At 36.6% G+C, this 13,019-nt stretch overlaps 1 protein-coding gene across 1 annotated transcript; it reads right to left on the bottom strand.

Annotated features, from left to right (window-relative positions):
* Positions 1 to 201: 201 nt before the first annotated feature.
* LOC118558717 (selection and upkeep of intraepithelial T-cells protein 1-like) lies at positions 202 to 9,004 on the bottom strand. The gene is made up of 3 exons (XM_036129261.1): positions 8,826 to 9,004; positions 3,615 to 3,965; positions 202 to 419 (listed from the first exon to the last, which is right to left on the bottom strand). The coding sequence occupies exons 1-3, from the start codon at positions 8,893 to 8,895 to the stop codon at positions 202 to 204; spliced, it is 639 nt and encodes a 212-aa protein (XP_035985154.1). The 5' UTR covers positions 8,896 to 9,004.
* Between the last annotated feature and the right edge of the window lie 4,015 nt (positions 9,005 to 13,019).

Consider the following 13,019-nt stretch of genomic DNA (forward strand, 5'->3'; position numbering starts at 1 on the left):
GACCTTGAGAGCTTTTGACTTTTGACAATATTTTTTCCCCTCCTGACCAAAAAGTTTGTCCACCCCTGCCCTCGCGGTAAGCGGACTAAAATGTTTTATTCTTACATGGGTTTTGAGAGACAAAATAAGCTGCTTTTTATGAGTGGTCCGGTGTTTGTTATCCTAATAAAGCTATTCTAAAAAAAACACAAAGCTCTTATTTTACCTGCTTACGGGACTCTGGAGGATGACTGTTAGCTTCATGTTGTGACATCCTCTATCGGTCTTTTCCGTTTCTGGCTTTTCATCAGTGAGGTTGTTTTCCTTATCATCCAGAATCCTCATCAGTGGTGGTGGCAGCCAGCACCTTGCCTCGCACTCCACAGTCACTCCTCTACTGTCCACAGCAACCACCGCAAGCTTCGGATCAGAGGATGCAACTGTGAAAAAAAGGTTTAAACATGCAGTGAAATCCAAGGTAGCAACCTCATGTTTATCAGTTTTTATGGGATTTCCAATCAGTAAAAACTTACTTACTTACTTTCCTGTAAGTGATGGCTACAGGATTGGTTGTAAGATCTATGAGGAGGTCTGTTTTTTGCTTTGGAGCTGCTAAAGAAGGTCATGAACTTACCAGTTTTGCAAATCTGCGATTTTATTTCTCATTTCGATTTGCGATTTTCTGGTCCTAACTGAAGGATGCTGTAGCTACATAAGTCCGCTTGACTTAGACTGAGACAACTTTGTCATTTTGTATGAACAGAGTGCGTACAGAACGAAATTTCGTTGCATACAGCTTGCAAATTGTAGTAAAAATTTAAATCACAGTATTAGGTGCAGCAGTGATTTAAAAAGTAAAACGTTATTATAATGTGTTCATATGTGTCCTCTATGCTGAAGCCGCTTTTAATTTTTATTATTGCATTATTGTTTTATTGTATAAGTAGCACATTGTGAGCATTGTAGACATAAAGCTGATCCTGTACTGCAAATAGGGAACAGAAAGAAAGGAAAATTTGCGTGAAATTAATGTATTTGCCCTAATTTAGTGCAGATTAAAAAGATTATCTGCTAATGAGATAAGATTTTTGCAGTTAGACCGGGAAAAACTCATCTCCATCGTTTACTGTATAAGTGTATAAGTGCAGTATATCCAATTATCTCATGTTAGGAGTAAAAATACTCGTTCCATTGGCAGATCATCTTATTTACCTGATACAAAGACGCTCATTTCAAGCAAATTTGACTTACTTTCAGTTCCCTTTTTGCAGTGTGAGTATACAGGAAGACATATTGCTAAATCTGATTTTTTTTTTATGATATTTGATGGAACAGAAACCGTAACTGCTTGGTCCCTTAGACTACGGTAATTTATTTTTACTTTTACAGTTTTGCTTACACAGTAATTTAAAAAGTAAGAAGCTTCACTTTAAGTCATATTGAGATAAAAATCACAGTTTTTATCTTCTGTTCTGTCCCCCCTGGAAAAAAAAAAAAAAAAAAAAAAAAAGAAAAAAAATCACTGGCCCCAGCCTGAGCATCTTGTTAACTTTGTTCTAGAATCGCCACTGCGGTGCCCTTAGATTGTGAGGTTTATATTTTTAGGCCCTGTTTTCCTCCAATCTCTTTAATTTCATTGCACTTCCTCTCCTTCAGCTCATTACCATCATGTCCTTCACCTGTGCTAATCACCTTCACCTGCCTTCTCCTCTCCTACAGAACCTGCCAGTTTCCTCTAACAACATGTCGGGTTCTCTGTTATGCTGCCCTTGTTCCGGTTCTTGTCATCGCCTACCCTGCCTGTGATTTTTGGCAGTTGGTTTACTAATAAATATTATCACTTCACTTCAGCATGTGGCTCCTACGCTCTTGTCTATACTTTGGTCCTGCTACAACTGCACAAAACCTGACATAATATTCAAATGGAAAGGTTTGGGAGGTTGTTGCACACACATTTTCACACAATTTTTTTTTTTTTTTATAAATCCAGAGTTGTGCTTCAAACATTGCACCTCATGTTTTTTTCCCGCAGACACACTTTATATACGAGCTCAGTTAGCTGGATTTGACTTCCTGACTTCCTGCACTTGTTGTCATAGCAACATGTACGCCAGCTTAAACCTGCTCGCTTGCAGGCTTATTTTATGTAAACAGGATTAGATCGCAGCTTTATAAGCGGAGGAGATAGGGAAGTCTGCCGTGGCCATGTCCATTTTTACGAAAGAAGTTTAGTTTTATTTTGAAAGGCTTGCTTCCTGTCGAGCCGTATATTGTATTAGAAAAAACTATGGATGGATTATCTAGACATGGAGCAATACAGTTTTACCGTGTAAACTGTGGATGACTTGGAAAAGGAAAAACTTCATTTTTTATAGAGAAAGAAATTTTTTGTTAAAATTCCCAGTTTGCACGTGTCCTTTACTTCCAGTGTCTAAGGAATGACACCGAAATTTGGATCTGTTGACATAACAAGTGCCTTTTTAAAATACAGTATAATAATTAAAGGCTACCATTTTGTAAAATATTCTTGTATTTCACTTTTACTTGTCCCCATGTTCTAGTGGGTCCCGTGGAGGCTCTGATATAAAAGAACAAAGTAAATATGAAATTATTAAAATGCAAAAATACATACTGTAAAAAGTGATAGAAACATCTACCATGGACAGTATTTACGCATTATTTGTCTGCTACCTTTTTTAGCCCTCTCTCCTGGCTTTAGCAGACTTTGATGTGTTATCTGTCGTTTTAATTAATGACTTAAATCCGGCATAACCTTCCATTAAAAGCTCTTGTTCTGCTTGGGAGAAAAACTGTGGGCGTTCTTTGGCCATGCTGAACAGCCAATAGCAGCGCTGCTGATCATTGTTTCTACTATCGATACATTTCCCCTTTTAAACAAACGCATGAACACGCAGTTGTCTCAGATAACTCAATCCAGCCATACTAATCATAAACAACAGGTGTGTTCTAAGAACCCAATTAGCCGGATCATGATTAGCCGGATGAAATCATCTTGGATGTCTCATTTGATCTTGGATGCTTTAAGCAACGTACAAAGAACGGACCCCTGGACTTTGGCTGAGCCAAGGTTAAAGTTAAGTAAACATCAAGAATTCTCACAGTATTGGTCAGCAACAGTTGCTTCTTTGGGTTTGTTCCCTTCCCCAGGTCCTGGAAGAAACTGTGTACTCTACTCTGGAGCCGTTCCTGCTCTCAAGCTGCTGGTGAAACGGATTATGATTTCAGATCTGTACAAGCTCTCCACGAAAAGAGAAACAGCTGATTACTCAAGGCAGCAAAAACAAAAACCAAGTGTCTGCAAGGACATTTCATAAGAACTCCAGAGAAGTCTTCACTGGTCTTTCTTACCGAAGCACGACTATTTCATATTTCTCAACTCTGTGCAAAAAGAGCATTACGCATTTTTGTTCTTGCAGCTCTTTGAGACCCTTCTACGTTCTGGCGGATTATTAATTAGTGTTAAGTTGATCTATTTGATCGGAAGTACCTGGTTTCTAAATTCTGTCCTAAACCCTACTGATGCAACAAGTATTTTACAAAACTATACTTCAATGAAGCTTAAAAATAAATGTATTATAAGACTTCCCAACAAAGTTTAGCTAAACTTGACATACCAACAACCAGGTTCACTTTTGTCGACTCCCTGGGGCTGTTCTTCCATATTTTCAAGCACTGATATGTCCCAGCGTCCGACGGCTGCACGCCCGAGATCCTTAAGGAGACGTTCCCGTTTTTCACCTCTCTCACGAAAAGGTTTGTGCGGTACTCAAAGTCTAGATTCTTCATCTCAAAGGTCTCACAGCCTTCGCGATACAAGTAGACCACATCTGGCTTGAGGCCTTCCTTGGACCATTCTACCGTTGGAATGTCGTAGCTATCAGGGATTTTCATGCTGCAGGGTAGGATGGCATTTCCGCCAGCAAAGGCCACAACCTGCTTAGGCTGATCAGATGCAGATAAAACACCTAGAAAAAAAAAAAAGAAAATGTGGAAATTAGAAATTATAGAGGAGGTAGACAAAAGAGGTGTGTGAATGTAAACCTTTTATGATTCACAGGTGTTTTGGTTTTATTTTGTGTTTTCATCATTTCCTTGTTTATTTGGTAAAAGGTCTTGCCATATTCAGGGGTTTATTTTTCCAAAAGGTTATAGTCATATCACTTTATTCCATTGTGTTTAGTTACTTAGTTAATTCTTGTGCTGTGTTCTTTGTCCATTTGGATTTATTTCTTTTAGTTTTTGCCCCTCGGTTAAGTAGCACCTTGGTGTCTTATTTCAACCAATTTTTCCTTTCCGTTTCCTCAGTTACTCCATATTTTCCCCCGATTAACTCACCTGCATTCTATGTCTTGCTTCGCTTGTTCCCAATTTTTTTCCTCCCTTCTGTTTCACGAGTCATTAAAATAATCCCAACTATTTATTCACTTTCTTAAATTTGATACCCAAGAACAGTCTGTACATATTATGACAAAAATACATATTTCCTTTGATGAAATACTAAAATGTCACTATAAAGTGGAAACAGCGCCACATGTCCAAATATCCGTACAGTTTGGTGACACAGGAAATAGCAGCTTACCTCGGCATCATCTGAAACCTGATTGCTCCCATTGTGCATAAAATAATAACCGCTCAGAGCTGGTGAAGTTTTCAATGGTTCTTATTCTTTTTATGTAGCAAATAACTGTCACTTCCTCCTGTCAGACACAGTTTTGCAGTGTGCTGACTAATGCTACGGTGAGGATTTCTCAAGGCATTTCCTGTTCGTGTCACGTCCACATTGTAATGCATAGACATCATATACATAGACGCCCCATTGTACGCTGCCGGCCGCTAGGCCGACGTGCCTACAGGGCGGCCATCTTGGGTCAGACTACAGATCAGACAGCTGCTGTCAAAATGAATAGGAGGCAGCTCAGATCTCATTTTAATCATATGTTCACAATGCTGGTGACCTTTCAGACAGATTGCACATATTAATTCAGAACCAAAACTATTTAAATTGAAGTCAAACTGGATGAAAAATGTACACGCACTTACATATTTTGCAGTTACATATTAATCTAATATACTATATATATATATATATATATATATATATATATATATATATACTGTATATATAGGCTATATAAACAGACACCGATCTACAGACAACAGCAATGATCTATAGGAGCAAAACTATATACAGACAAGTGAGAGCAGAGGTGCCCATAACAGCATTTAAAAATTATATAATACAAACCGCAATTATTATATAAAAAAAATATATATTATTATATTAAAAAAAAAATCTGGGGAAAAAAATCAACAAAAAACCTAATAACGCATCTTTGAATCAAATACATTACAAAATCATTGCAAAAACTGTATAATACCCCCCCCACACACACACACACACACACACACACAAATCATGTCTATCCAGTAATTTTGGATCATTTTGTTTGTTTTTGGTGTTTAATGTACTTTTCTCTACTTCCATCCCTGCTACCCATTACCACATATTGTGTTTATGCCGGAAAAACTGTAACTATAAAGCATGAGGATGATCAGACAATCTTACTTATGGAAGGTAATTCCCCAGGATCTGGTTCCTAGTGTCCTTTTATTTGCGCACCCATAAGCAGAGGAATAGTCGGGCTTCCTGTGACGTAGCTCTGGAAGTTTGCTTACTTTCAATACAAAATTTAAATTATTTATTAAGTTACACAATCATTTAATTCAATCAATTGGTCCCATGTAGCCCCTAAAGGGGTGACGTTTCAGTCAGTTGATTTATCTGGAAATCGGGTGAGAATTCACCGGATTCAGAGTGTCTGAAAACATAAAGTATATTTTCCTGAATTGACTTGTATTCTCTCTGAGCGCAGCTAGGTCTGACCTAAGATGGCCTCTCTGTCGGCACGCCTCTCAACCGAGGACGGGGCGTCTACGTATTCATGTCTGTGTTGTTATGCACACAAAGACCCACTTCCCCTCACCACTCAGCTACGCTCGCCTGCCAGTCTTTCAGGAGTGCTTTTTTTTATTTTATTTTTATTTTTTTTAGGGCCAGCCTGGGTTTCTCCGGTCCTATTTAACAGCAATTGTTAACCCTAAAACTGATCATCATGTTAGTTTTGCTTTCAGACAAGTTATGTGAAAAGTTAGAAACAATGATTTACATAGATTTGTGTACTTCTGACTACTTCGGTAAAGTTAGAAAGATATTCACAAATTTGGCTTTTCCGGATCAATAACTCATCGGCGGATGGTTTATTCTACAAAACAGACACCTTTCTGTAACCACAGCAAGGCAGACAGTCAGCTACAACCGTAGTTTCCTCAAAACGAGTCTCCCACCGCGCTGGGAGAATTACATTGGACCCAATGCAGAGCTCGCTGCTCTGCAGATGCTTAGGGACCGTGTGCAAGTTGCTACACCAGAAACATAATCATAGAGAAATATTCAACAGTGTCACCAAGGAGAGGTGGATTATTATCAAATTAATTTCATATGTATCTGATCTGATGTATATCACACCACATTTGTTTGATTTGAAAATAATACATTTTTTGAGGAATTTCCCAAACCCTGAATGGCAAATGGCACCTATTTTATTATTAGAATAAGTAAAAAATGAGCAATGACTACACCATAGATCATTGTAGTGCCACCAAACTTGTACTACACATAGATAACCTCATCCAGTTTATACTAAAACTCTTACTTTGGGAAAATGTGCTTAACTTTATTTTTTTTTTTTTTTTTTTTATCGTTATTACAAGCATATAATAGCCAATAGGTACAGTATAGATCATTGTAGTGCCACCAAACTTGTAGTATACATTGATAACCTCGTCTAGTTCATACTACAACTCTTACTTTGGGAAAATGTGCTTAACTTTATTTTTTGACATTTTTTATTGTTATTACTAGTATATAATAGTCAATAAGTAAAACACAGATTATTGTAGTGCCACCAAACTCATCTTACACAAAGATAACCTCATCTAGTTCATACTACAACTCTTACTTTGGGAGAATGTGCTAAACTCTATTTTTTGACATTTTTTATTGTTGTTACAAGCATATAATAGCCAATAAGTACAGTATAGATCATTGTAGTGCCACCAAACTTGTAGTATACATAGATAACCTCATCTAATTTATACTACAACTCTTAATTTGGGAAGATGTGCTTAACTTTATTTTTTTTACATTTTTTCATTGTTATTACAAGTATATAATAGCCAATAAGTACAGTATAGATTATTGTAGTGCCACCAAACTCATCTTACACATAGATAACTTCATCTAGTTCATACTACAACTCTTACTTTGGGAAAATACGTTAAACTCTATTTTTTGACATTTTTTATTGTTATTACAAGCATATAATAGCCAATAGGTACAGTATAGATCATTGTAGTGCCACCAAACTTGTAGAATACATAGTTCACTTCATCTAGTTCATACTACAACTCTTACTTTGGGAAAATACGTTAAACTTTATTTTTTGATATTTTTTATTGTTATTACAAGTATATAATAGCCAATAAGTACAGTATAGATTATTGTAGTGCTACCAAACTCATCATACACATAGATAACCTCATTTAGTTTATACTACAACTCGTACTTTTAGAAAATGTGTTAAACTCTATTTTTTGACATTTTTTATTGTTATTACAAGCATATAATAGCCAATAGGTACAGTATAGATCATTGTAGTGCCACCAAACTTGTAGAATACATAGTTCACTTCATCTAGTTCATACTACAACTCTTACTTTGGGAAAATACGTTAAACTTTATTTTTTGATATTTTTTATTGTTATTACAAGCATATAATAGCCAATAGGTACAGTATAGATCATTGTAGTGCCACCAAACTTGTAGAATACATAGTTCACTTCATCTAGTTCATACTACAACTCTTACTTTGGGAAAATACGTTAAACTTTATTTTTTACATTTTTTCTTTGTTATTACAAGTATATAATAGCCAATAGGTACAGTATAGATCATTGTAGTGCCACCAAACTTGTAGTATACATTGATAACCTCATCTAGTTCATACTATATTGTAGTATAAAAAATGTCAAAAATAAAGTTAAGCACATTTTCCCAAAGTAAGAGTTGTAGTATAAACTAGATGAGGTAATGTATACTAATAGTTTGGTGGCATTACAATGACCTATACTGTACTTATTGGCTATTATATACTTGTAATAACAATGAAAAAATGTAAAAAAAATAAAAAAAAAAAATAAATAAAGTTAAGCACAATGCTCTGCATAGGGTCCAATGTAACTCTCCCTGCGCGGTGGGAGACTCGTTTTGAGGAAACTACGGTTATAGCTGACTGTCTGCCTTGCTGTGGTCACAGAGAGGTGTCTGTTTTGTAGAATAAATCATCAGCCGATGAGTTATTGATCCGGAAAAGCCGAATCTGTGAATATCTTTCTAACTTTACCCAAGTCTTCTGACTCTACAGTGTAGCGATGGCTCGCCTGTGTAACAGCCATGATTTCCTATCCATTATCTCGATGGTTACGGAAACCTACTAAATATCTAGTTTTTGTTAAGAAACCTTAACTTCATTTTCTGTCTTTTTTTAAGTCTGGAAAAGAAAGTTATTTAATTATATTTGAGCTACATAAATGAACGTTTTAAGCATACAATATATGCCAATAAAATGTGCTTTCTTGCTGATGAATTAACCCATGCCTGAATTAACTAAAATACTTCTTGTAGCGTTCTCTAGGTATAAATGCAGTACTTATAACCACTGACCACGAAACACTTATTCTGCATTATTGTAGTTTTCTTTTCTTACCTTTAAAGAAGACCACAAAGAAAAGATGACGGTAGATGTGTATCAGATTCTGAGCCGTCACGATGTTCATTAAAACAACAAAAAACAAACAAAAAAAATTTTGATCTGTAATATGAAAAGCTTGGTCAAGCGAACTGCCGGTCCAGCTCTAAAGTCAAAGAGCTGTGAAGTTCAGAGCACAGCGCATTTAAGGGAATTCAGAGGCGACCACGGGATTTCCAAATAAGGAAATCACTTCCGTCAGTACGTAATAGGGTTGTGCTTTTGCAAAAGATTATATTGAACTAAATTTACCTCAAAGATTTAGGAAAGTATAAATCATTTCAGTATTTTAATATTTGACCATCAAAGGATGCTCATGACGTTTTCAAATGCTTTAAACGCGGTGTAACTTATAACTGTAGTTGCCCATGAGCCACGTATTGGTAGCCTACTAAACAAGAAGTCATGACATCAGCAGTGATTAACAGAGAACTTCCCCAAACAGTCATTTTGATACTTAAACACGCTGCTTTAGTTCATCAGGGGTCCGTTCTTCGTACGTCGCTTACTCAGTTAGCAGGATTTCATTGTTGACGATTTGGCATGATCTTGGATCGTTTGGTTCTTCGAAACTCATCCCGGACTTGTTGTCATAGCAACATGTGCGCAAAGTTGAGCCTGCTCCCGAACAGGCTTATTTCATGTAAACAGGATTAGATCGTAGCGGAGGAGATAGGGAAGTCTGTCTAGCCAGTGCACCTGGACCACCTAGTGGCAGAGGAAGGGACAGAATTGTGGAACACCATTTTTTTTTATGTTGAATAAAAGACGAAACAAATAATGCTTTGTTCCTGTCGTTTTATTTAAACAATTATTTATAAAGAAAAGCCAGCAAGTCATCTTTTGCCTGCAGTGAGATAGTTATGTAAAGTCAGTAATACTACTGTGTGTAAAATGGTGTATTAGAATTTACTCTGAAGGTCCTTTTGAAGCAACTCGATCTCTAGTGCAGTTTTTCTCTTTTTCACGTTGTGGACTTCAATTTCTCCTCTTAATTTGTATTTTTATTTCCAGGTCAAAATACTTTTTCTTTTGTTGAAGATGCCGTTAATACAGGGAACAGATGGCACCTTGAGTCATTTTGTGAAAAAAAAAGAAAAAGGGTTAAACATGTAAAAGTAAAAAGAACCCGATTTTTTTCCAGCCTTCTTATTGGTGGCTGTTAAAAACAGACAAACACATAATTTAACAGTGGCTTTTAAAAAATAGGAAGAAGTTGCTTTTTAAAATACAGTATAATAATTAAAGGCTATCATTTTGTAGAATATCCTTGTACTTCACTTTTTCCCCCATGTTCTAGTGGCTCCCATGGAGGCTCTGACATAAAAGAACAAAGTACTTATGAAATTATTAAAATGCAAAAATATATACTGTAGAAAGTGATAGAAACATCTATCATGGACAGTATTTACGCATTAATTTGTCTGCTGCTGTTTGCCAGCCCTCTCTCCTGGCTTTAGCAGACTTTGAGGTGTTCCCTGTCGTTTTAATTAATGACTCAAATTCGGCATAATCTTCTTTTAAAAGCTCTTGTTCTGCTGGGAGAAAAACTGTGGGCGTTCTTTGGCCATGCTGAACAGCCAATAGCAGCGCTGCTGATCATTGTTTCTACTATCGATACATTTCCCCTTTTAAACAAACGCATGAACGCACAGTTATCTCAGATAACTCAATCCAGCCATACTAATCATAAACAACAGGTGTGTTCGAAGAACCCAATCAGCCGGATCATGATTAGCCGGATGAAATCATCTTGGATGTCTCATTTGATCTTGGATGTTTTAAGCAACGTACGAAGAACAGACCCCGGGTTCACATGGGCTCGTTTGTGTTGAATGTGCTAAATGATTAGGATCACAAGGCACGTGTATATTTGTACATAAAACAGCAGACTATTTACAAGAAATAAAAAATAAATAATACAACTAATGGGAAACTGTACTGAGCTTGTTGGCAGCAGTGGTGGTTATAAAGTCTATCAGCTGCTTGGAGGACGAATCTGTGATAAAGCTCCTTTGAGCATGAAGGTGCAGCTGCGGTGTCACTGACGTGGGTCTCCAGGGGTCTACAGTATTTTTGCATTTTAATAAATTCATATTTACTTTGTTCTTTTATGTCAGAGCCTCCACGGGAGCCACTAGAACATGGGGAAAAAAGTGAAGTACAAGAATATTCTACATGTGTATGGTAGGCTTTAATTATTATACTGTATTTTAAAAAGCCACTTTTGCCTCTTTATAAAAGCCACTTTTAAAAGCACTCAAAAAAAAAAAACCTCTTTGGATGAACATAAAACAGTCACTCCTCCGATTTGAATACTTAATGTGTGGTTGCAACAAATTATGTAAATAGCAGCCTCAGGAGAAAAAAACATATCTCTACAATTACGCTGTCGCGCTGCGCTAAAGGATCCTGTCTGTCTCGCAATGCGCAATTAATTCGGAAAGCTCTGCGAATTATTCTTTCACCTTCAGCAACAGGTTGCTGTTGTAAAAATGGGCAAGACGTGGCTACGGCAGACTTCCCTATCTCCTCCTCTTATAAAACTGAGATCTAATCCTGTTTACATGAAATAAGCCTGCAAGCTTGCGCACATGTTGCTATGACAACAAGTCCAGGATGAGTTTCAAAGAACCAAACGATCCAAGATCATGCCAAATCGTCAACAATCAAATCCAGCTGAGTTAGCGACGTATGAAGAACGGACCCCTAATTGCTCCCGTTGTGCATAAAATAATATCCACTCAGAGATGGTGATTTCTGTACTTTGGGAGTTGTTCAATAGTTCTTATTCTTTTTATGTAGCAAATAACTGTCACTTCCTCCAGTCAGACACAGTTTTGTAGTGTGCTGATCCATAGACATCATATACGTAGACGCGTCGTTGGGCGCAGGTTCGCACGTCAACGTCACCGCCATATTGTATGTGACAGAAAAAAGTTGAGTTCTGTTATTGTGAACGTGAATCAGAGAAGATGCCTCATTCCTGTGCTGCATGGAAATGTATTCTGGCTGATTTCACTACTTGTATCTACCTTCTATAAACTAAGGCTGCACCATGTTGCAAAACTGGACACACTAAAGCTGCAGAGTGGCAACACTAGAAAAAAGCTGTGCAAGACCATTCTTTTTCAAGGTTTTTAGCTTGCATACAGTACAGACTATTGTATTTAGACATAAATGTGCATATATAGATTTTCAAGTATTACAAATAAGCCAAATAAATAGCTGTGTGATTATATATAACTATAGGTCAAGATTATAGCTGTCTATACATATCTATATCTTTCTAAAAAAGAAAAAAAAGAATATATATATATATATATATATATATATATATATATATGTGTGTGTGTGTTATGAATATAAGGATCAATTTGTTAAATCTAAACACTGTGGTCTTCATTATTTCATAAAACCGTGTCACATGTGAACCTTTAGGAACAGACTTTTTGGGGGAGTATTAAAGAGGTAAAATTAATAATATGAGGAAAAAAAGTCCTAGGTCAATAAAGTAAAAAAAAAACGAACACAAAAGTGGTAATGATATGAGAAAAACGTCATATCATGAGAATTAAGGGGGGACATTTCCAGAATAGTCACAGTTTGCAGAATTATTTCACTCCTTGAGTAATAGGGCCAGGTTAGATTATTTAAAATATTTTTATTCTTTACAAGAATAAATTCAAGAGAATGAAGCTAAAGGGATACGAAAATAAACTTGTAATATTACAAAAATACAAATATTACGAATACAAAGTATATTCTGAGATTAAAGTCCATCTGATACCGTTTAAGTGACTGAGTAACTGCAGATTTGTCACATTTAACATGGCGGACGCTCTGACGTATCGCAGCATAAGCAGAACCTGCCCAATGACGCGTCTATGATATGTCTATGTGCTGACTAATGCTACGGTGAGGATTTCTCAAGGCATTTCCTGTACGTGTCACGTCCACATTGTAATGCACTCAAAGCCCCAGTTCCCGCAACATTCAGCTACGCTCACCTGCGAGTCTTTCAGGAGTGCTTTTTTTTTTTTTTTTTTTTTATAGGGCCAATTGATCTGTAATATGAAAAGCTTGGTCAAGCGAACTGCCGGTCCAGCTCTAAAGTTAAACGTTCAGAGCACAGCGCATTTAAGGGAATAG

The sequence above is a fragment of the Fundulus heteroclitus genome, unplaced genomic scaffold (assembly GCF_011125445.2).
Source record: "Fundulus heteroclitus isolate FHET01 unplaced genomic scaffold, MU-UCD_Fhet_4.1 scaffold_149, whole genome shotgun sequence".
NCBI lineage: Eukaryota > Metazoa > Chordata > Actinopteri > Cyprinodontiformes > Fundulidae > Fundulus > Fundulus heteroclitus.